This window comes from Perna viridis, chromosome 4 (genome assembly GCF_037379345.1).
Source record: "Perna viridis isolate PV_CMFRI_1.1 ecotype Kerala chromosome 4, ASM3737934v1, whole genome shotgun sequence".
Lineage (NCBI taxonomy): Eukaryota > Metazoa > Mollusca > Bivalvia > Mytilida > Mytilidae > Perna > Perna viridis.
The window spans coordinates 8,266,658-8,290,051 of NC_142448.1; the positions used below are offsets into that span (position 1 = coordinate 8,266,658).

The 23,394-nt window shown below is 34.1% G+C and overlaps 1 protein-coding gene and 1 long non-coding RNA gene across 4 annotated transcripts; one reads left to right on the forward strand and one right to left on the reverse strand.

Moving 5' to 3' along the window:
• The first annotated feature begins 90 nt into the window (after positions 1-90).
• Positions 91-21,295, forward strand: LOC148618727 (uncharacterized). 2 transcript variants are annotated; one of them, XM_088577904.1, is made up of 10 exons: positions 91-238; positions 9,804-10,530; positions 12,649-12,739; positions 13,104-13,197; positions 17,446-17,528; positions 17,909-18,069; positions 18,699-18,750; positions 19,128-19,255; positions 20,132-20,172; positions 20,490-21,295. In XM_088577904.1, the coding sequence occupies exons 2-10, from the start codon at positions 9,878-9,880 to the stop codon at positions 21,239-21,241; spliced, it is 2,055 nt and encodes a 684-aa protein (XP_088434030.1). In that variant the 5' UTR covers positions 91-238; positions 9,804-9,877; the 3' UTR covers positions 21,242-21,295. The 2 variants fall into 2 exon arrangements, with proteins under 2 accessions (XP_088434030.1, XP_088434031.1); XM_088577905.1 differs by having other exon boundaries at positions 183-238; positions 9,807-10,530.
• On the reverse strand, positions 1,850-4,535 carry LOC148618728 (uncharacterized). Of its 2 annotated transcripts, XR_015921423.1 has the most exons (4): positions 3,772-4,535; positions 2,614-2,652; positions 2,349-2,402; positions 1,850-1,939 (listed from the first exon to the last, which is right to left on the reverse strand). It is a non-coding gene; the product is annotated as an uncharacterized LOC148618728 (long non-coding RNA). The 2 variants fall into 2 exon arrangements; XR_015921422.1 differs by having other exon boundaries at positions 1,850-2,402.
• Positions 21,296-23,394: the final 2,099 nt, after the last annotated feature.

Consider the following 23,394-nt stretch of genomic DNA (forward strand, 5'->3'; position numbering starts at 1 on the left):
GGAAGTGATCCCGAACGCAAAATATAAAATCTACAATTACGGCTAAATCTTCCATCATTAATATTTAAATTAAATCAAAATTCTATTTTTCAAATAAATTTGCAAAAATATTCCGAGGGAATATTGAATATAAATTTAAAAAAAATCAACACAATGTTTTACTTGTTCTATATTTTGGAATGTCCTACTTAGAACATGTGTTTCCGGTTGTAAAGAAAACAAAATTATTGTGAAAAAGGTAAATATTTCTTAGTGTATGTTAATGTCTTGCAGTTTGCACGTTCTTTTTTGTAAGAATTATTTTGATAAACCCAAGCCTTTTAACATATAACTTATTTTTTCTCATCTGGGGACCCTGTTGGAAATAAACCTAAGCCTAAGGTAGGGAGGTCAGTCAAAATATGAAGTATGTAGAAAATGTACAAGTTTATATTAGTTTGAAAGAGCCCAACAAATGTAACTTTTTGGTGCAAAAATTTTTAAAATCGGTCAAGGGGTTCAAAAGTTATTACAATTTAAAGTTCAAAATTTTGGTCATTTTTCTTGCGAAGGCAATAATGTCACATTTTGGGCACTTCTGTGGCCCACATAAGTCAAACAGGTAAAGAAATTCATACATTGTGTCTTAATCATATAAATAAAGCCATTTCATACTTTGATTTAAGCCATTCAGGAAAATTGTATCTTAGATACAAAGAAAATTACACTTTTTTAAAATCGGCAAAAAAACACTTTGGACTTAGTTTTTTTTTGCTATGTGTCAACAGCATCATGAATTAAAGTGCCATTTTTGGATATTCATATTTGGAAATTGGAAGGTAGTAGAATTCTGATACTTTGCTGTTCTTTCAAGAGTAATCCATTAAACAGAAATAAATAAACAAATATTATGTAAAAACCTCTGATTTGTTTTTCATTGGAATCAAAAACGCTGCGGCAGACCCCCTTTTTTTTTATATGCGTTTTTTCAACAAAAAAATACATTTTTGCTTACTAAGAATTCAAAAAAAATATTTAATTTTTTCTGTCACTTGTTTTGTGTGGCAATAAAGTTGCTTGACTTGAAAAATCATGTTTTTCTGCTCAAAAAAATTTTTTGAGGTAGAAAATTTACATTTTAGGGTAAATTTTAGAGCTATTTTCAGTGCAAAAAATGGCGAAAGGTCAGACAGAAAAAGACATTTTGAATTTAAAAGCAGTTTTTAGCACATGACAGTTATTGTTATTGTGATTAAATATGTAAAAACACATTTTTATCAAGAAATAATTGAATTATATTTAAAAATCAACAAGCAAATGTTGAAAAATGGGGGTAAATCGAACATTTTTGAAAATTTCAGATTTAAAAAAAAAACCGCATATTTATGCTAATATTGATCAAAATATCAACCTACCATATACTTATGTGGTACCATTTTAAAGCTTAGAATCTAAGCTATCACATGAAGATACTTTCATCTTATTTTGCTATAAAATGTTTAATGTGGATGAAAATTTGTTAGGCCTATACCTTAAATGAAGCCAGACGATAATCAAAATAAACATACATTTTTGCTGCAAAAAGTGGCAAAATAATATTATATCAAGGTCTGGTCAATTCTAAGATTCCTAATGTAGTCTTGTAATGTTTTCTTGTTTAAATAGGGTCTTTAAACATAATAATAATCTCATTATTATGTTAAAATTGAATAAAATTTCAAAAACAAATGCTGTTTTCCCAAGAAATTGAGAAAATTTTTATGAATACATTGACTTGAACCAATGCGCATCCTTTCACTATGGAACTTTGAAGCCCTAGCTGTTTCCTCAAGTGTACTATTATGTACATTAAATGATAATAAACAAAATATCATCATTTGATTAAATTTAATGAACTTTTCGAAGTTTCCATTTCAGGCCAGAAGGGTTTCTTCACCAGGATCTACTATGTCTGCCAAATCTACAAAAGAGATTATGTACATAAGGACATTACACCTATTAACATCATTTACCTTATCAATTTACTTACAGTTAGTTTACTTTCTATTAAATCATAATCTGGTTTGCTAACAATCTGAAAAAATGTAAAACTTTATTTGATGTTGGTTGCTCACAAAGCGGTTGACAAAAGATGTGGCGAGGAGTTAAAAACACCAAACTTCCTTTTCCAGAATAATTATCTTCATTTCAAAACAAGAAGATTGTTTTATAAGGTTATATTAATGTTATGTTAAATAACTTAATATGAATAATTTCGCTGCGTGATCCGTCTGGTTCTTCTATCAAGTGTTGAACTCTCTTACCAATCAGGTTATCAGGTTCAAGTGTGTCTGGAACTACCCTACTTACTGTACCCCATATGGTCCTACCTCAGACAGCCCATATTCGTCTCATAGCATAGCCCACTTTGCTCCTCAGGCCATCTGAAATAAACAAGTAGTGGAATTCAATGAATATGTACTGTGAAGCAGTTTTAAAGCAGAGTCTAAACACAAAACTAATCGACAGTTCTTGTAAGTAATATATGATTCAAATGTAAATGCTTATTTGTTACCATAATTAAAAGACTCAAAAGTTTTACTATTAAAATAAATAAAGCTACTAAACTAAATCAAAGTATAAAAACTAACTTACCATAAATTCGAAACATCTCCAGAACTCAACAAAATGAAACTAAAATGATGAAAAACAAACAGAAAATAAAACTAAATCATAATAAAATTTACATCAGTGTTTACTTTTTATATGACAAAATAAAATAAATATTTAGGCAGCCTGTTTACTAATACTTTCTTCTGAAATAAATCAATAATTAGAAGAAAAAACATAGTACAAGTATGTTTCATATACATACAACAAAAGATTGGTATTATGAGTCAATCAATGTGATCCTAAAAAGGCAAAAAAAAAATTAAACCATAATTAATTAAAATTTAATGATAAATAATGTATATTACTAGGATTTTAAACCTTTTCCAAGCAATTGTACATGTATATGAATATTAAATAAGTAGAGCATCTACAATCCTCTAAAAAATGAATATGTAAGTTAGCTGTTAAAAATTGTACAATATGAATATATAAAGTAAACTTAAGAAGATGCAGGTCATATGTAAAATATGCAATTGCCACATATATAAATCTCATCAAATAAGTTCTATTTATCAAGTAAAGTACAAGCAGGGCTACATGATAATTGTTCTAATAAAAGTCATAATTAATATATATTAACTGATAAAATGAAAACCAGAAAAAAAGTTGTGTATCATTTGAAGAAGCAATTTAAGGTTGATTTTTTTTCTACATATGATAATTTTGGATAAATAAAACAGTTAAAATAAATATAAAGAAGGTTTATGCTTAAACATGTGAGTTTCATATAAATTGGGCACTACATATAAATTAAAATTGAATTATCAAGAAAATTAAATGCAATATGTGCAAATTCTCCTAACCAATAGAAAAAAAGCAAGGTAAAATACAGAGACTTCCGATAATATAGGAAAGTCGATAAAGTCCGAAAGATTTTGAATGGATTGCAATCAAACGTTGGGAGAATTTACTTCATTACATATTCATCGTTTAATAAAAATGTTATGGAAACATATTCCAACTAATGCTAAATGAGTGTAATCTTTTTTAAATCAGCTCATACAGAATCAAACGAAAATCAGACCTTCCAAGAAGGTGAATATAGTTTTTAAGCTTGCAGATGATAAAAGGTCATTCTAGAATTTGACCTTACGGAAACAGGGCGATTAGGCTTATATTAGACATAATTTAGGTACTTACCGTAAGTGATTGGCCTCCATGGCCTAGGTCCATCGTTGTCTGCACCACCAGTCAAAAATCCGTCCAGAAAACAGTCGGTAAAAGGCATTTATCCACGAGTGTTCGAAAATCTTAACAGAAGCTATGGCGGATCAGTAACATCCGGTTAGCAAGAACGATAACCGGTCCCGCTTTAATTTTTGTGAAAACCACGCCCTGACCACCCTAATATCCAATCGATTCCGCAAGCTATTATTGTTTTTCTTCTGAAACCAGGGTTACGGATGGACGCAGATAGGATTAAATTTTCGGAATCCGACTGTCAGTGCATTCCGGGTACGCAAAAACTTTTTTTTTTCAACATGTTTTTCCTTAAAATTACGTAAAAAATATGTTTTGTAACCAAAAAATTAGCCTGACAACCGGATTATCAAAATTGAAGATATTTCCAAAAATTTAAGCCATAAATGAAGAAAATCGGTCCAGTAATAGCTTGCGGAATGAATTTTGAAATAGGTATGATCTTTGACACATAGTTTTTCAGGCGGCCATTTTTCTCAAAGTATCGTCACTTCAAACGTTTGTACCAAATGACCATCAACTCCAATAACAATTAAAGTTGTATATTTAGAAAGAGAAATGTCTCATCTTCAATTACATATATTTTTTATTGTCATGCAATGGATTTTTAACCATTTTCTAACGTGTTAAAGTTGACTCAAAATTGAGAATTTTGCTCTCGCAAGAATATCGATAAACGCACTACCGACCTCCCTACCTAAGGCCAGTAAGGGCTTTCACGGGATATCCTCGGTTAAATATCAACTATGGGTCAAAATTTGACTTTTAACACAATCTGTGTCATTGTACTTTTAAGTGTCATGCATTCACTAGTGATGTATTGTTTTTTTTTTATTGTATTGTATATGTATTGTATGTTGATATTTCATAGAAATAAATCTATCTATCACGCTTTTTGTTAACTGACAGATTGCCACAAGTCCTTTTAATTATGGGAGAAAAACATATGATATTGTAATTTGTACTCCGAATTTCTGCTGTCTCTGACCCTGCAACCCTACTCTTTTTTTATTTGGATGTTGATATGTCGGGTTAGGGTTAGAACGATGTGGGATATACATGTAAAAAGTCAGAGATCCAGCAGTACCGCCCTTTAACCGCTTCTGACGACTTTCAAGTTAAAATCGTTCACATCAGACCTACTTCTACCGCAAAATGGCCACCTCAACAAGTTGATCAACTTTGCCATTGAGTGTGCATGGTAAGGATTAAAAACTGACAATTAAATGAATGGTCAGCAATATTTACAATAAAATTATGTACAATATATATATGTCTCTTAATGTAAGGCGGACACTTACAAAAAATATAAGCTTTGAAGGCATCAAGTGTATAGGCTCCAACGATTTCCTGAGGCAGAGAGTTCCAATCCTTTATGGTCCGAGAAAAGAATGAAAATTTGTATAGTCGCTACCAGTTGATGGAATTTGGTAGGACAGCTCATGCATGTTTCTTGTCAGTCTAGTTTGTAGTATGAGCCTGTTGTTTCTTAGTGATACAAAAAAATTTAACTACTTCTTCATGATGTATCTTGTATAAAATGTAGTCTGGCAACACTTTTTCACATTGTGAGTTTCCTACCCTGCATAGGGTCGACACTTGAGCAGTTCCCATGTCTGTTGCATACATATCTTGCTCCTCGATGTTGGATCATTTCTAAAGTTTGTATTTGTATGCGTTTTTTTTTCACTGATAATGATCCGATGTTGAGATTTCAGCGACAAAAAGCCAAAGGTCTTATTGGCTTTCCCTGCAATAGCATCAATATTGTAGGTAAAATCCATGATAAGGGTGTCTGTCTGTTTTCCGGATGCCACATTCTGTGTTATGTCATCAACAAATTCAATCAGTTGTGTTTCACAAGACCTGTACTTCCTGAATACAGTAAATTGTTGGTATCAGCATGATTCATGATATGGCTTGTAATGACATGTTCCATCAGCTTACAACAGATCCATGTAAGTGAGATGGATCGCTAGTTTTCTGCATTATGTTGGTCACCTTTCTTTTATACTCGGCTGACATTTGCTCTTCTCTAGTCTTTTGGGACATCAGCAGAATCTAATGAGGTTTGGAAAATGATGGTCAGTGTTGGAGCAATCTGATCAGCCAGTTCTCTCATTATTTTTGGAAGTTTTATATTGGACATTTCACTCTCAAAATTATTATTGTGTTTGCTACTTTTGGTGGAGGAGTATCAACATCTAGTCCAGACTTATTAGGTAGTATTGGTTTAGAATGAATTGGTAAATCATTCTCACAGTTATACAGTGGAACATTTTCATTGGTTTTAAATAAATCACATCTATTCCTTCTATGAATTCCACCATCTGGGCTTTCAACAATATAGGACCTACTTGCAGAATGTTCACCAGATACCATTGCAGGTTTCCATAAGCCATTACTTTGACGGATCCGAACCAAGTCACCTAGTTCAAGGGGTTTTAGGGGTCTAGAACCTCTGTCAAAATATTTCTTTTGATAGGCATTTTTTTAACCTAGTTTGTTATTAGTTTCATCATAATCATGGGTTTGAGGAATGAATTCCATGAGACTGGAAGGCAAGATTGACCTTAACTTCGTAGACATAGCAACTGAGAGGGTGTATAACCAATGTTCAGTGGAGAGGTTTGGTATTCCAAACGAGCTAAGAATGGGTCTGTCCCATCCGTCTTACATTTACTGAATATACGCTTTATGGTTTGAACCGTCTTTTAGGCTAACCCGTTGGATTGTGGGTAATGTGGGCTGGAAGTAGTATGTTTGAAATCCCATTTTTTGGCAAAATCACTGAACTCTTGAGATGAGTACTAGGGCCGTTATCCGAGACAAGTATTTCTGGGATACCCTGTCTGGAAAATGTACCTTTAAGCTTATTAATAACTGACTGACTATTAGTACTGCCTAGCTTATGAACTTCAAAGAATAGACTATGATAATCAACAATTACAATGTAATCAGCACTATTCCAGCAAAACAGATCAGTAGCAACAACCTGCCAAGGGTATTGTGAAATTTTCTGGGGTTCTAATGGCTCTTTAGCATTTGCATTTCTACATTCCAGACAAATTGAACAATTTAACACCATATTTGATAAGTCAGATGACATCCTAGGCCAGAATAAAACATCACGAGCCCTATGAACACACTTTTCAACTCCCATATGTCCAATATGAATGCGTTCTAATATAAGATGTGTTAAGGCAGTGGGAATAACAATTTTATTTCTCTTTAGAATAAGACCATCAGTGACTGTGAGTTTGTCTCTGTGGTTCCAAAATTCTATAATTTCAGGGGGCATTCATTGCGGAAATTTGGCCACCCTTCTAAAATAACCGATCTCAAAATTCTACATTGAGGGTCAGACATAGAGGCCTTTTCGATTTCTTGGATTTTTCTGTCACTAACTGCCAAACTAGAAAGAACTATGTGTACTTGTGCCTCAAAACTGTCAGAAAGACCTGGACAAGTGTCAGATAAAAATCTGTGGAACAAAGTATCAGCGACTGGGATACATTTACCCGGAAGGTGTACAAGGTAAAGATTGTGATGCTGAAAACTATAAAATCATACGCTGGAGTCTAGCTAAAAAAAAAATCAATAATATTACAATCTGGTTTGGTGCTATCGATGACATTTTTTATGCTTCCCTGTTTGGATATAATTGACTGGCTGTTGATATTTAGCAGTTTTAGTGGTGTTGTTATAGCTTTGGTTTTATTGCTGCTGTTCCTTATTGATGTTGAGGCATAAACAGGTTTCTTGAATTAGCTTGTTGTTGGGCTTTGCTGTGATGTGTCTGATAAAACACCAAAGCTGTAAGAGGTACTCATCACTACGTCTAAGCATATTGTGGTATAGTTTGGGTTGTCACAAGTTATGCAATCCCATGCAATATCAATGTTTTCATTGAGTTCATTGTATGATCTGGTATGGCCTGACTGGCAGGATATATGATACTATTGACCACATGTGTCGCATAAAATACCCCTATCATCCCATATCACTGGCAAGTTGCATGTTGAATCTGGGCCGGGATTGAGGTCAACGTCATTTGCAGTTGGAAGCAGTATAGATAAAAGTGTATCAATGCATATGTACAAGCAATGTTCTAGAATTCCTATTTACCGTTACCAGGGGCAAGTGAAATTTGGGTCAGGGAAAGTTAGGTACTTAGTTACGCTTTCCCGTGGCAATTTGAAAACTTCATATGCTGTAAGGATTTGTTTTGTTAGGAAAGCAGTCATTGACTGGGAAAGTTTATTTTATATGGATTTTTCCCAAGGAAACCTCAATTTCTGAAAAATCCTAGAACACTGACAAGTGTTAGAAGATTTGTTCTGAGAAGTTGATGGTGTCTGTTTTAGAGTGACTTTTTTTATATGTGGCTTCTTGGGATGGATTGTCTTGTGAGTATACGACATTCTATTTGGTAAGCATATATATAGCATCTAGAATTTCTTCGCTTTGTGGTATCTGAATGTATCCAGTGAGTACAAGATGTAATATGATGATTAAGGCTGGCATGTTGTTCCTTATTTACTCTAGTTTGATGGTTAGACCATATTTGCTATTGCTTGGTGTCTGTAAACAAGCTAGGACTTTATTTACTTTTGTTTAAAAATGCCAACATTTTTAGCTCACCTAGCCAAAGGCCATGTGAGCCATTGCCATCACTTGGTGTCCATTATCGTCATTAACAATTATATAAAATTCTTCTCCTCTGAAACTACTTGACCAATTGAAACCAAACTTGGAAGGAATGTTCCTTGGGGTATCCTGCATAGTACTGATGTGGGGATTTTTTATTCGTCGAAAAACATTGCTGTTGTTACTAAAAAATAGAACATAGGGGTCAGAAAGTAGTTTTTCACATATATCTCCTAAACTGTAAGGTTTAGCTAAATTCTGAGAGAGTTAAAGTGTTCAGCATGATGAGATCTATCTCTGGTCAAAGTTTGGTTTTAATTCTTTAAGGTATGTTGGAGTTATTGCCATTTTTCAACAATTTTTGTCATTTTTAATGTTATTTCTTTCAAAAATCTTCTCCTCTGACACTGCTTGACCAATTGAAACCAGACTTGGTATGAATGTTCCTTTGGGTATCCTGCATAGAATTGGTATTGGGATTTTTGATCCATCAAAAAACATGGCAGCCGTTAATAAAAATAGAAAAAAGGGGTCAGACAATAGTTTTTCGTATATATCTCCAAAACCGTTAGGTTTAGCCTAATTCTGTCAAATTTGTCAGATGACTGCTTGTAAGATTTATTGCTCCTGAAAGGGGGAAAGATGACCCTTTTTTTTAACGGTTTTCAGTCAATATCTTGAAAACTATGATAGATTAAAAGAAACTTTCAATTGTTGAGATCGTATAATAAGTCCTACCAAAGACTTCTTGAGTCAAAATTGTTGGACAGCCTCTTTCAACTCTTGGACAGCAAAATTCAACCAGGTGAGCCATTCAGGCTCCTGTGAGCCTCTTGTTGTTGTTGTTTACATTGGTGATCCAAGTGTAACTGGAGGAATTTCAACGATCTGGATTCAATCTTGTCATTGGTAGTAATTAGGATCAACGTTGTGTTATTTGGAACCCTCTTACCTCAGAAAAATATGAAATTTTGAGTGAATTTAGCAGTTTTGATACGAAGCTCAGAGCTCTTCAGAAAGCACCCATACACGCTGACTGTCATATGCACAGTTCCACACTCACCTACCTAGTTATATTCCAGAATCATTTTTCTGTAAGCTGATACCATATTTGCTACAAAAATTTCATTTTTTAATGAAGTCTTGATCATTTTTGGAATAGAATGGTAGCAGACATGTAATTTTTTCGCTGGAATCATGAAATTTTTTGTTTAGATTCCAGTTTTCAAAATTTTGTCTGCTACCGCTCCATTATCTTCGGAAAGCAGAGGGACATACATTTTTTGAAGACTAAAAAAAGAATTGTTTACATTTAATTTCAGTAGCTGATTTTTTACATCAGAAGGAAGACAACATTATCTTTATCAAAAGTCAAAGCTAGGACTTAGTCAGTGGAATGTCTGGAAAAGATGAAACAGATGGGGGAGTTAACAAAAGTGAAGACAGTGATTTAGTTTTTGTGAGGAAAACCGAGATAGAAATAATCGACTTAGACCGGGAAGAAGATGATGAAACTGATATTCACAGTGCAAGTGAACTGACCATTGACAATGAAGTTAGTGCTCAGAAGAATAAAAATTCCCAAAAAATTGAAGAAAATTTGAATAAGCTTAGAGAAATTGTGGAGAAAGGGAAAGCTCTGACTAATCAAAATGATGATACTACATGTGTAACACAAATTAATGGGGAAAGTGTGGAGAATGCAGGTACTAATATGACCACTTTAACAAATTGTGGAGAAAATGTTAGTACACATGTACCCGACTCAAACATTGCATCAACGGAAGAAAATAATGCCAAGAAAAGTGTTCAAGCTAACCATAGCTTATCAATTGACAATGATAAAATTGGAAAAGGCCAAGCAGTTTCAATAGTTACTGTTAAAGTTGAGCCAATCAGAGAAGGTTATCCTGAAATTGACCCCTCACAATATCGTGTGAAGATAGAACCAGGGTCTGAAGATGATAGTAATACTTCATCAGAGTCATCATCTTCGTCATCTGAGTCTGAGGAGGAGGGCAGTATAGAAAAGTCAGGAAAAATACAAAGGTAAATTGGATTTCTATGACATGTGACCTGAGTCATGTCTAAGACTTAAAGATTAGGGGTAACCAAATACTTATTTGATAGGGTTTGACACTAACTTTTCTCGCTAGGTATTCCATGAGGCTTTCTGATAGATAAATTATGTAGCCTCAAAATTATTTTGCGATCCTCTTTTTAGGACAGATAAAATTTTAAGAATTAATTGAGGTACCCCAAGACTACCAATTTAAGTTTGTTTTTGTCTGTGAAAACATATGTCTCCCCCATCCTGCAAACTGGATCCTCTTGGAGTATCCACCATGTCCACAAAACAGCTTCATAAAATTCTGTTGAGAGGCTGCTGAGAAGTTGCACTGACCACTTCACTAGTTTCAGAGAATATGAACTGTCCAGGTAATTATGAGGGTTTTTGACAATTTTCTGGGCATGCAAATTTCTAAGTTCAAAGGTGCGTAACTCCCACAAAAATTACAGGATAAACACTTCCTGGTAATATGCACAATTACAACACTATGTACATATGAACTTGCTACTTACCACATTTCGTAAAAATTTGGTTCAATAGTTTCAGAGCTCTGACATGGTTATTTATGAGAATTTTTAGTAAATTTCTAACTTCAAAGGGGCATAACTCCTATGAAAATTAGGGGATCAATATTTCCTGGTAATATGCACAATTATTTATGATATTCTTGTTGCATACTGTTAATGTACTAATTTTCGCTATTTTCGCGGTGGACAGAAAACCGTGAAAAACAGTACACATGAAAATGATTTTGAACACTATATAGCTAATCCTTTTTTCAATCCGCGAAAATTGATACCCACAAATCTGCTTATTTGACAAATCTGCAAATATTAGCAACTGTGAAAATTAATACGTTTACAGTACCATGTTTCATAAAATTTGGTTCGATAGTTTCAGAGGAGTTGTGCTAACAAGTTAATTTATGAGGATTTTTTGTAAATTTCTAAGTTCAAAGGGGCATTTCTCTTACAAAAATTAGGGGTTCAAATTTCCTAGTAATATGCACAACTACATTTGATTTTCTTGCTACATACCAAGTTTCGTAATATTCAGTAGTTAGAGAGAAGTTGTGCTGACAAACTTTGTGACGGACAGACACACAAGCCAAAAACTACATGTCTTCCCACCAAAGTGGGGGGAAGAGACATAATTTAAATTTCTAGGTAGTCCTCTCTCAAATTAGAACCTTTAAATTTGATAATTCTGAAAAATATGAGCCCTCATAAAAAGTTTATATTGGTAATGCTGTAAAAGTACTTTCAATTGCAGTTTATTTATTCCCAGATTTGTGGCATGATTACCGAATCATACAAATGAATTGGAAATGAATTTTTTTTTTCATAGGGTACCAGATTTTGTGGTTTGTTAAATCCATGAAAACTACAAAAACTGATATCCCAAGAACAATAAAACTTAAACAGTATTAAAATTAACCCTAATTGAAACTTATTAGTTTGTAATATTAAGATTATTTAAAGTAATATTTATATGTCTGATAAAGAAAAAGATATTATATATTAATTTTGTCATTACTTTCCTTATAATGTCTACTAAGAAAAATAATGAGTCTTCAAAATCAAATTATAGTCATGATAATTGATATTAGTGAGAGGATCGTTAATATTACTGCCAGACTTTCAGTTTGTGTACTTTCGTTGCACCAAATGACCAGCCATCTAAAACTTGCATTTACTAAATAAGGGTGTAAAAAAGATCAATGTAGACTTGATAAAATTCAAAACCAATATTTTAGGAAGCATTCAGATAGTAATATTTAATATGTTCTATGAATTTTTTTTTTGGCAAAATCGGCTATCATGTAATTAAGGAATTTAAATTGGATTTTTGAAGAACACCTTATTTTCACAATTTGCCGTTATATATATCTGTTCTTGCTGACAAATTTTTGTTCTGAGTGAGGAGCCCTAACTTATTGGCATGAACAACCCTCAGTATAGTTTTACTTTTGTACCTACTGAAGAAACACTCAAGTATTTTAAGTATTTTCACAGATACAAAGTAGACATAGTACATGTATATTGTTAATATATTGATACTTGTTTTAGATAAACTTTCTTTAATTTTCTGTTCAGGTCTAGACAATCCAGTACATCTTCACAAAATGATAAACATGCCAAGTTCTCTAAGGATGAAATTCGAACAAAAGGAGAAATATTTCCAGAGGTATATAAATATTTAGCAAGTAAAATGGTAGCAGTTTTTGTTTACCCTTTTATTTACTTAATAAACTTCTTGATGTGTAGTTCACAGTGGTGTATGCAAGATTGAAGTATGTTAATGTATGTAAATACATATGCAGGAACCTTAAAAAAATGACTGCATTTATTAGCTAATAGGTATTGAACAAAGGAGGCCCAATTTGTCAAACCTGATAATTTTCTGCCATTTGTCTGACAGGCCAAATAGTTAGCGGCATCTCTATATTATGACTGTTCACAGTGTAGCTAAGTGCGATAAAATGTAAAGAAAAGTTTAAGAGTTTGAAACAGAAAAATATATTTTAACTTACAAACTAATTCATTTTTAGGAGTTACCCACAATAGAAGATTTAACTATAACAGTCGATGATACCGTTAGCCTTGTCCATATTGGAGATGTAACCAGTGTGGTTGGTGTCTTAGGTATGTTCAGGTGATAAAACTGTGAGCCTTGTTCATATTGGAGTTGTCACCAATGTGATAGGTGTCTTAGGTATGTTCAGGTGATAAAACTGTGAGCTTTGACCATATTGGAGTTGTCACCAGTGCGATTGGAGTCTTAGGTATGATAAGGTGATAATACTGTGAGCCTTGCCTGTATTGGAGATGTCACCAGTGTGGTTGGTGTCTTAGGTATGTAAAGGTGATAAAACTGTGAGCCTTGTCCATTTTGCAGATGTCACCAGTATGGTTGGTGTCTTAGGTATGTTCAGGTGATAAAACTGTGAGCCTTGTCCATTTGGCAGATGTCACCAGTGTGGTTGGTGTCTTTGGTATGTGAAGGTGATAAAACTGTGAGCCTTGTCCATTTTGCAGATATCTTCAGTGTGGTTGGTGTCTTAGGTATGTTAAGATGATGATACTATGAACCTGTCCAAATTGGAGATGTCACCAGTGTGGTTGGTGTCTTAGGTATGTTCAGGTGATAAAACTGTGAGCTTTGTCCATATTGGAGTTGTCACCAATGCGATAGGTGTCTTAAGTATGTACAGGTGATGAAAACGTGAACCTTGTCCATATTGGAGATGTCAGCAATGTGATAGGTGTCAGGTATGTTATGGTTATGATACTGTGAGCCTTGTCCATATTTGAGATTTCACCAGTGTGATTGGTGTATTAGGTAGGTTCAGGTGATGATACAGTGAGCCCTGTCCATATTGCACTTGCAGATGTCACCAGTGTGATAGGTGTTTTAGGTATGTTCATGTGATAAAACTGCGAGCTTTGTCCATATTGCAGATGTCACCAGTGTTATAGGAGTTTTAGGTATGTTCAGGTGATAAAACTGCGAGCTTTGTCCATATTGGAGTTGTCAGCAATGTGATAGGTGTCAGGTATGTTATGGTTATGATACTGTGAGCCTTGTCCATATTTGAGATTTCACCAGTGTGATTGGTGTATTAGGTATGTTCAGGTGATGATACAGTGAGCCCTGTCCATATTGCACTTGCAGATGTCACCAGTGTGATAGGTGTATTAGGTATGTTCATGTGATAAAACTGTGAGCTTTGTTCATATTGCAGATGTCACCAGTGTTATTGGAGTTTTAGGTATGTTCAGGTGATAAAACTGTGAGCTTTGTCCATATTGGAGTTGTCAGCAATGTGATAGGTGTCTTAGGTATGTTATGGTTATGATTCTGTGAGCCTTGTTTATATTGAAGATGTCACCAGCGTGATTGGTGTTTTAGGTATGTTCAGGTTATACAACTGTGAGCCTTGTCCAAATTGGAGATGTCACCAGTGTGATTGGTGTTTTAGGTATGTTCAGGTGATGAAACTGTGAGCCTTGTTCATATTGGAGTTTTCACCAATGTGATAGGTGTTTTTGGTGTGTTCAGGTGATAAAACTGTGAGCCTTGTCCATATTGGAGATGTCACTAGTGTGGTTGGTGTTTTAGGTTTGTTCAGGTGATAAAACTGTGAGCCTTGTCCATATTGCAGATGTCAGCAGTGTGGTTGGTGTCTTAGGTATGTTAAAGTGATGATACTGTGAGCCTTGTTCATAATGGGGATGTCACCAGTGTTGTTGGTGTCTTAGGTTCTTCAGGTATTAAAACTGTGAGCTTTGTCCATTTGGAGTTGTCACCAATGCGATAGGTGTCTTAAGTATGTTCAGGTGATGAAACCGTGCATCTTGTCCATATTGGAGATGTCACCAATGCGATAGGTGTCTTAGGTATGTTATGGTTATGATACTGTGAGCCTTGTCTATATTGGAGATGTCACCAGTGTGATTGGTGTATTAGGTATGTTCAGGTGATGGTACAGTGAGTCCTGTCCATATTGCAGATGTCATCAGTATGGTTGGTGTTTTAGGTATGTTCATGTGATAAAACTGCGAGCTTTGTCCATATTGCAGATGTCACCAGTGTTATAGGAGTTTTAGGTATGTTCAGGTGATAAAACTGCAAGCTTTGTCCATATTGGAGTTATCAGCAATGTGATAGGTGTCAGGTATGTTATGGTTATGATACTGTGAGCCTTGTCCATATTTGAGATTTCACCAGTGTGATTGGTGTATTAGGTATGTTCAGGTGATGATACAGTGAGCCCTGTCCATATTGCACTTGCAGATGTCACCAGTGTGATAGGTGTTTTAGGTATGTTCATGTGATAAAACTGCGATCTTTGTCCATATTGCAGATGTCACCAGTGTTATAGGAGTTTTAGGTATGTTCAGGTGATAAAACTGTGAGCTTTGTCCATATTGGAGTTGTCAGCAATGTGATAGGTGTCTTAGGTATGTTATGGTTATGATTCTGTGAGCCTTGTTTATATTGAAGATGTCACCAGCGTGATTGGTGTTTTAGGTATGTTCAGGTTATACAACTGTGAGCCTTGTCCAAATTGGAGATGTCACCAGTGTGATTGGTGTTTTAGGTATGTTCAGGTGATGAAACTGTGAGCCTTGTTCATATTGGAGTTTTCACCAATGTGATAGGTGTTTTTGGTGTGTTCAGGTGATAAAACTGTGAGCCTTGTCCATATTTGAGATGTCACTAGTGTGGTTGGTGTTTTAGGTATGTTCAGGTGATAAAACTGTGAGCCTTGTCCATATTGCAGATGTCAGCAGTGTGGTTGGTGTCTTAGGTATGTTAAAGTGATGATACTGTGAGCCTTGTTCATAATGGGGATGTCACCAGTGTTGTTGGTGTCTTAGGTTCTTCAGGTATTAAAACTGTGAGCTTTGTCCATTTGGAGATGTCACCAATGCGATAGGTGTCTTAAGTATGTTCAGGTGATGAAACCGTGCATCTTGTCCATATTGGAGATGTCACCAATGCGATAGGTGTCTTAGGTATGTTATGGTTATGATACTGTGAGCCTTGTCTATATTGGAGATGTCACCAGTGTGATTGGTGTATTAGGTATGTTCAGGTGATGGTACAGTGAGTCCTGTCCATATTGCAGATGTCATCAGTATGGTTGGTGTTTTAGGTATGTTCATGTGATAAAACTGCGAGCTTTGTCCATATTGCAGATGTCACCAGTGTTATAGGAGTTTTAGGTATGTTCAGGTGATAAAACTGCGAGCTTTGTCCATATTGGAGTTATCAGCAATGTGATAGGTGTCAGGTATGTTATGGTTATGATACTGTGAGCCTTGTCCATATTTGAGATTTCACCAGTGTGATTGGTGTATTAGGTATGTTCAGGTGATGATACAGTGAGCCCTGTCCATATTGCACTTGCAGATGTCACCAGTGTGATAGGTGTTTTAGGTATGTTCATGTGATAAAACTGCGAGCTTTGTCCATATTGCAGATGTCACCAGTGTTATAGGAGTTTTAGGTATGTTCAGGTGATAAAACTGCGAGCTTTGTCCATATTGGAGTTGTCAGCAATGTGATAGGTGTCTTAGGTATGTTATGGTTATGATTCTGTGAGCCTTGTTTATATTGAAGATGTCACCAGTGTGATTGGTGTCTTAGGTATGTTCAGGTGATACAACTGTGAGCCTTGTCCAAATTGGAGATGTCACCAGTGTGATTGGTGTTTTAGGTATGTTCAGGTGATGAAACTGTGAGCCTTGTTCATATTGGAGTTTTCACCAATGTGATAGGTGTTTTGGTGTGTTCAGGTGATAAAACTGTGAGCCTTGTCCAAATTGGAGATGTCACCAGTGTGGTTGGTGTTGGGTATGTTCAGGTGATAAAACTGTGAGCCTTGTTCATATTGGAGTTGTCTCCAATGTGATAGGTGTCTTAGGTATGTTAAGGTGATGATACTGTGAGCCTTGTCCATATTGGCGATGTCATCAGTGTTGTTGGTGTCTTATGTATGTTCAGGTGATGATACAGTGAGCCTTGTCAATATTGGAGATGTCAGAAGTGTGATAAGTGTCTTAGGTATGATAAGATGGGAAGGTTTTCTGATATGTTATACAGGTGTCTGTGAAAATGACTCCATACTGACTTCAGTTGTAACCAGTAGGCCAGTCTTTAAAATTATGTATCAATATTATAATATAAACAATTTGAAAATGTATGAAGGCATAATTCAGAGTGTCATGAACAATGCCAAATTTACATAAACCAAATGATTCTAGGTGTTATTAGCAATACGAAGCAGTCATTGAAGGTGCTTCTACTAATATACTAAATTCAATCCATATTTAAATGATTTGAAAAGGATTTTTTGCTTGTAAATTTATCATTTTCTATTGCAGCAATTGTTCAATCAAACCAGAATATGCCTCCACTGAATGAAGAGACCGTCATCTTTTTAGAAGGAAGGGTTTCCTGTGGAAAGGTAAAATTAATTTTCAGAATATTTTATCAATACATTATATATATTAATTGTCTTCTAAATACATGTTTCTTGTTTTGCTGTTCTGTTAGAAAATTAGTCAATGTAATTAATTATTATTATCAAATTCATAGACCCTGAAAGATGAGCATTGAATTGTATCTTTACAGTACTGCTTTCTGTCACATGATTTAATTTGTTGCTATGACACTTTCATTTATCAAGGATGACACCTATTAATTTTAAGGTCAATGGGACAAATTACAGGTCACCATTACTATAAATATATTATAATGAAGCAAAAGACCTCAAGTACTGCTCCTGATTACTTAATTATATAATGTGGTTAAGTTTTGTTAATTAAAATTTTATTTCATGTAAAGATATTTGAGGTATTTGGACCAGTTGCCTCCCCTTGGTACTCTCTTAGATTTAACTCCCCAGAGGATGTGAAAGAAAAGGGTGTCATAATTGGAACCAAGATGTACTGTGCCCCCAAGAAAGAAGAATATACAAATTATGTCTTTGTTGAGCATCTTAAACAGTGAGTAATGTATATTTAACTACAAACTATGAAAGGCTCAAATTATAAACAATGGTTACTCTTGGTATTCCACAGTCCTTTCCTTCAAAATTCTCAATTACTAGCCAGAATAATAAAGGACTGTATAGAATTCAACTAGCCCAAAACAAGAAATGCAAACATCATTTCACCAGCCCGAATTAGTTTTTACTAGCCCCAGGCTTTGGGCTAATGGGTAGGAAGCACTGTTCCATATGGCAACCATATCATGAAGGTATTCCAAAGTCAAACCCCAGTTAAAGTTCTTTGGCAATTTTTTTCTCAAGAACTCTAGAGGCTGTCTATGAGAAAACAATGCATACTGTACAAAAGTGATTTTGACCATTACATATTAATTTAAGTGTTTCAGGTAGGATCTCAAGAAAAACTTGAAATTTAAAACATTTTTTTATCAAAAAGGTGATGGAATTATGAAAACTTGTAACAGAAGTTTTAAAACAGCACATACAATTCATTGGATGTTTATTTTGTAAACATTTTTTTGTTAAAGTAATAGAAAATCTGATTTAAATAAAATGTCTATAAATCCTATAAGGCAGACATCATTACACCTGTTGTACAATATCAAGAATTTTTATGTTTATTTTTAGGATCAAAGGATCTGATGCTTCATGGGAAGATAATAATGAACCTCCAGACAAGGTAAATTAGTCCTAACTTAAAATTTTATTCCTCTAATTTTATTCCTTTTTTTTTGCATTATCAGTTTAAGAAAATCTTAAATCTTATACTGCTTCCTTCGTCCAAAATGGAGACATGGGGTGAGCGTGCATACTAAGTCCTTTACTAAGTAGAGGATTAAGTCCTTATCAGAATAATCTGTAAGAATTGTATTTATGACCTTAGAATTACTGAGGATCTGATTTCAATCTTGACAGAAAGTGATTTACTGTGCAAATACAGAAGCTTTTGATGAGGCATCTCTGGCATGTAAAGACATCCTCTTGTTGGTTACCATTATATCTTATTATAATGATTAAAGGTTTATCAAGTATTGAAACAATTTATGTAACTTTCAGTTTGTTGACTACTCTGACGATGAGGAGGAAAGACGAGCAAAGGCCAAGAACCGTAACAAAAAACAACAGGAAAATAACGATGGTGATCAATTACCAGGGGCAAAACAACGACGTAAAAAACAGAAACAGTAAGTTGGTCTGAGCTTGCTTTATTTATCAATTTTACATTACTTAGATTAATTGGGTTTAGTGGGCCTATCCATATTTTCAATCAGCCATCCTTAAATGGTTGTATTGTAGTATACCACTGTCCATCTATCAGTTTATGAGTATGTGTTGAAATAATGCAAAACAAGTGCTTTGAGAGATTTTGTTTTCGTGATAATCAGCTCCCTGTTTTTTCTCATTGTTTAATAGTTATTGGACTTTAAAACTTGTGATAAGAAGGATATATGTGTCATGACTGTCTTCAATTTTGAATGAACAGTTATTTTTTGTGTAAACTATGATTCTTAACCCTGGGTAGTACAATATTTCTAATTTTGTAGCTCAAGGCTTTGCCAATACTATTTAAAAAAATCTTTACTAACAAGTCTATAGAAAGATTTTCCTAATGAGTTTCTTTGAATGTGTATATTTCTTTAAATGGGATTATTTAAATGGGACTTATGAGCCGTGTCATTCATTTTCCATGTTGTTCTTAGAGGATTCAAATGAGCCAGTCTACCTACTGCACATAATGTAAAATGCTACTTAATTAACTATTTATCCTCCCCTTGACTAAAAGATGTCTCAGGGGCAGATACAGTAATTGAAGAAACGGGATGTGCACTGTCACGCTTTGGTGACTTTCAACCAATTTTTACTAAAAAAAAAAACCATGATGCCTTTCGATGATACCCTGGGTGTGAAATATGGTGTATTCTTCTAATTTACATATATAGAGGCATGGTTCAGAATAGAGTATGACAAAATTGCACAGGAAGTTGCAAATCTGTATCAATAAGTAGACATAACTTAAACTTTGATATAAAATTCCAAATGTGTTTTTTTTTTGTTTTCAGAGGTTCAGAAACCAATACAGAACAACAGAACAATATGACCAGTATGTATTCCAAACTTCAGATGTTGTTAGTAAATGCTATAAGATTTATTGATTGAAATAGATTTTGACAAAATGATTATGAAACAATTACTCTTCATACGAAAACATGCAAGATGATGCTACATTGCTGATAAGAAAGAGTAGATACAGAGTTCAAAGCTTCTTGTGTCAATGGTTAGAAAAAGTATATGGAGTCCTTTAGGAAAACTTTAAAATTCACATCTTTTGATAAAATATTTGAAGTAAGTGCATCATATGTATTGAGATCTACATTAATAAGTATATACTTTGGCTATATTAAGTTCATTTTGTTTCAGATCAGCACCATATAAGATCTAATGGTCCTAGAAAGTTTGCACCATTTGGAGGGCAGTTAAATAGATTCCAACCACGAGGGTCATATCAACCAAGATTTCCACGTCAGCAATTCAGTCAGGGTAGTGGTTTAACCTCCAGTTCATTTCAGCCTTTACCTGATCATTCAAATGGACAATTTGGATACCAAAATACTGGTCCACATAATACGAACTTTGTACCATCAGCAGGTCCTCCAATACCAGATTTTACAAGACCTCCTCCTAGTTTTTCATGGAATAGAGAAAATAGCAGTCGAAGTGGTGCCACTTTTCAATCTTATGTTCCGCAACAAAATCATATGCATGGACAGACAAATAACCAAACTAATTATTTCCCAGCAACAAATGAATTTTCCAGCTTTCAGAGTTTAGGTAGTTACAGGTCAAATTTTGGAAATATGGAGAGCACCGGTTTCAACCAGAATTTCGTAGGCGGTGAAAAAGGTGCTTATCAGTCCAACTCTGGACCAAATTCAAACAATGTTAACTCTGTTGGACCTCCTTCACATGGATTTAGAGTATCTCAGTCTAACAATGCGGCTGGTGACTGTAATGGGTTTATGAGTAACAATTCTTCCTTTCCCCCACCTAGTCAGAATGGTGGACAAATCATTGACAACAGATATATTCAGAATGCTGCTTTTAATCAATCTGCTACACAAAGTCAGCCTCCAAGGTTTGGTGGTCAGTTTGGCAGGTACAATCAACCCTAGTTATACTTAATAGGTTTTATTATGAAAAAAAAATAAAGTCTGTGATTTTATTAATCTGTGTTATTTTTTTTTAATTGTCCTTGATCTTCTGTGAATGCGTTTCCAATGGTTACAGTTTAATATGAAGTTGGTTGTAACTTTTTGTTGTCATTTTGTTGTATTTTTAAGCTGAGTGCCACTATTTTAGCAAATTGGGAATTAGCACTTCAACAATAACAAAACTCCCCCATCTGCAGAGGGACAGCATGCATGTATTAATGCAGTTACACCAAAAGCCTATGAACCCAGTGTGATTCAAGTTTGTTGCTTTACTGATTTTAGCAGGAAATATTAGGATTTATCTGTCAATCAAAATCATAACTAAATCACACAAAATACAATAATTGCACAGATAAAACCGAATTTTAATTGTATATCCAGTAACACCATGAAATGTGAAAAGATAAGAAAAAGATCAAAATTTATTCAGGACCACATATTATCTAGAAAAAAAGGTCATTTACTGTATGAAGACATGGTGGGGGCAGGGCTGTTAACAGAAATAAATGCATATGTCTGTTCATTTTTTTTCCTGCAGAATTAAAAAGACAAATTGTTGGTCTGCTTTGTAAACATCTAATTAAAGCAAGTTCTGTGTTTAAAATGATCTATTCACAGGCCTGTAATTTTTTTTATTTTTAATTTATTTTAGAAATGTCCCTTTGTAGCTTATAGTAAATACTTTCAGAGATCATCAAAAGATCTTCAACAAGTGTATCACACGTCCGTTATGTTGATACAAGTACAGTTAAATTAATTAATTGGAAGTTCATAATCAAGAAATCTAGAGTATAAAGTCTATTTAACTAACTTGGTTACAAAGTAATATTCATGACTCTACAATAAAACAAACTAAAAGCTGCAGAGGTTGAACCCTGAACATTTGGGGCAAGTGTGGACACAATTTTAGTTTTTGACACACTTTAGCATAGGAACTTACAGTTCGTTATGGACACAACAAATGGTTTGCACACTATAGTGCACAAAATTTTAAATTCAATTAAAAATTTTTTAAATCTGACAAAATATAACAAAGTTATATACCAGAATAAAATAAAGAACACAATAAATAGAGAATAAAAATAGAAAAAAAAACAAAAAAACATTCTACATGGATTTTTATAAAAAAAATATTTTTACTCTTTTTGGCCTCTTTTTCTAAAATGGTAGGGGCCACAAACTCCAAATTATGTAGGAAACTCATATCAGTAAAATCATATGAAAAAAACAGAACAATTGGTCGAACACAACCTAAGTTATCACACGGAAACAAAACTAGTCTTCTGAAAATGTTCCAGTCATAAAGCAGCGACTGGCATATTTTGATTTGGTCTGGCAAATATTTTGTAGTGACGGACTAAAAGTCAGAAACAATTTAGGAATCCAGATTGTATAGCATTTGTGTCCAAAACGGTGAAAAACTAGAATTTCATAAAAATACAGTATATGCATATCGATCTCTATGATATTGTAACAATATTCTATACCACACTGGTCTGACAGGGATTGATCTGGGGTATATAATCTGAACTTTTTAGGAGTTGGGGGTTGAAAATGACCAATTGCCAGTACAATCATATTTCTAGTTATCAAATATGAGTACAAGCCTCCCAATATTTCATTAAAAAAATTCACAATCTCCCTATTTCGTGTCTGTATCAAAGTTGGAGATTTAGCTGCATTTGGAAATTTTTCCGTTTATTGTAATTATCTGCTTAAAATTGTAATGAATTACTTCAATTCTTGTCAAAACTAATTGATCTTGAATCTGTGAAAAAGACCCTTTAATTACTTTCATTGTGATATAGGGAAATATTGCATGTAATCTTCCAGGGAGGGGATGTCATGAGAAATTGTCACTGTGATATTGTAATAAAGTAAAAAAAAGGTCTGCTTCTTAGCATAAAACATATCATAAAAACAAAAGCTTGGCCCACTTTGAGAAAATGTTGAGGGGAAGATTCCCAGCTTAAGAATTTCAAAGGTTAACATCTATTAAAGGAAAAAGTAATAAATTTCTTAGAAATTTTACAATAAAGTTCCATACCACACATGATGGTTTTATTGTTGGGGTAACTTTGAAAAAATACAGGCCAGGAGCAAGTATTTTATAA

Excerpts from the sequence above, each read along its gene's own strand:
- LOC148618727 (XM_088577904.1), top strand. The coding sequence starts at position 9,878 with ATGTCTGGAAAAGATGAAACAGATGGGGGAGTTAACAAAAGTGAAGAC. Across the intron at positions 12,740-13,103 it reads AAGGAGAAATATTTCCAGAG|GAGTTACCCACAATAGAAGA; the intron begins GTATATAAATAT and ends ATTCATTTTTAG. Across the intron at positions 18,751-19,127 it reads ATAATGAACCTCCAGACAAG|TTTGTTGACTACTCTGACGA; the intron begins GTAAATTAGTCC and ends TGTAACTTTCAG.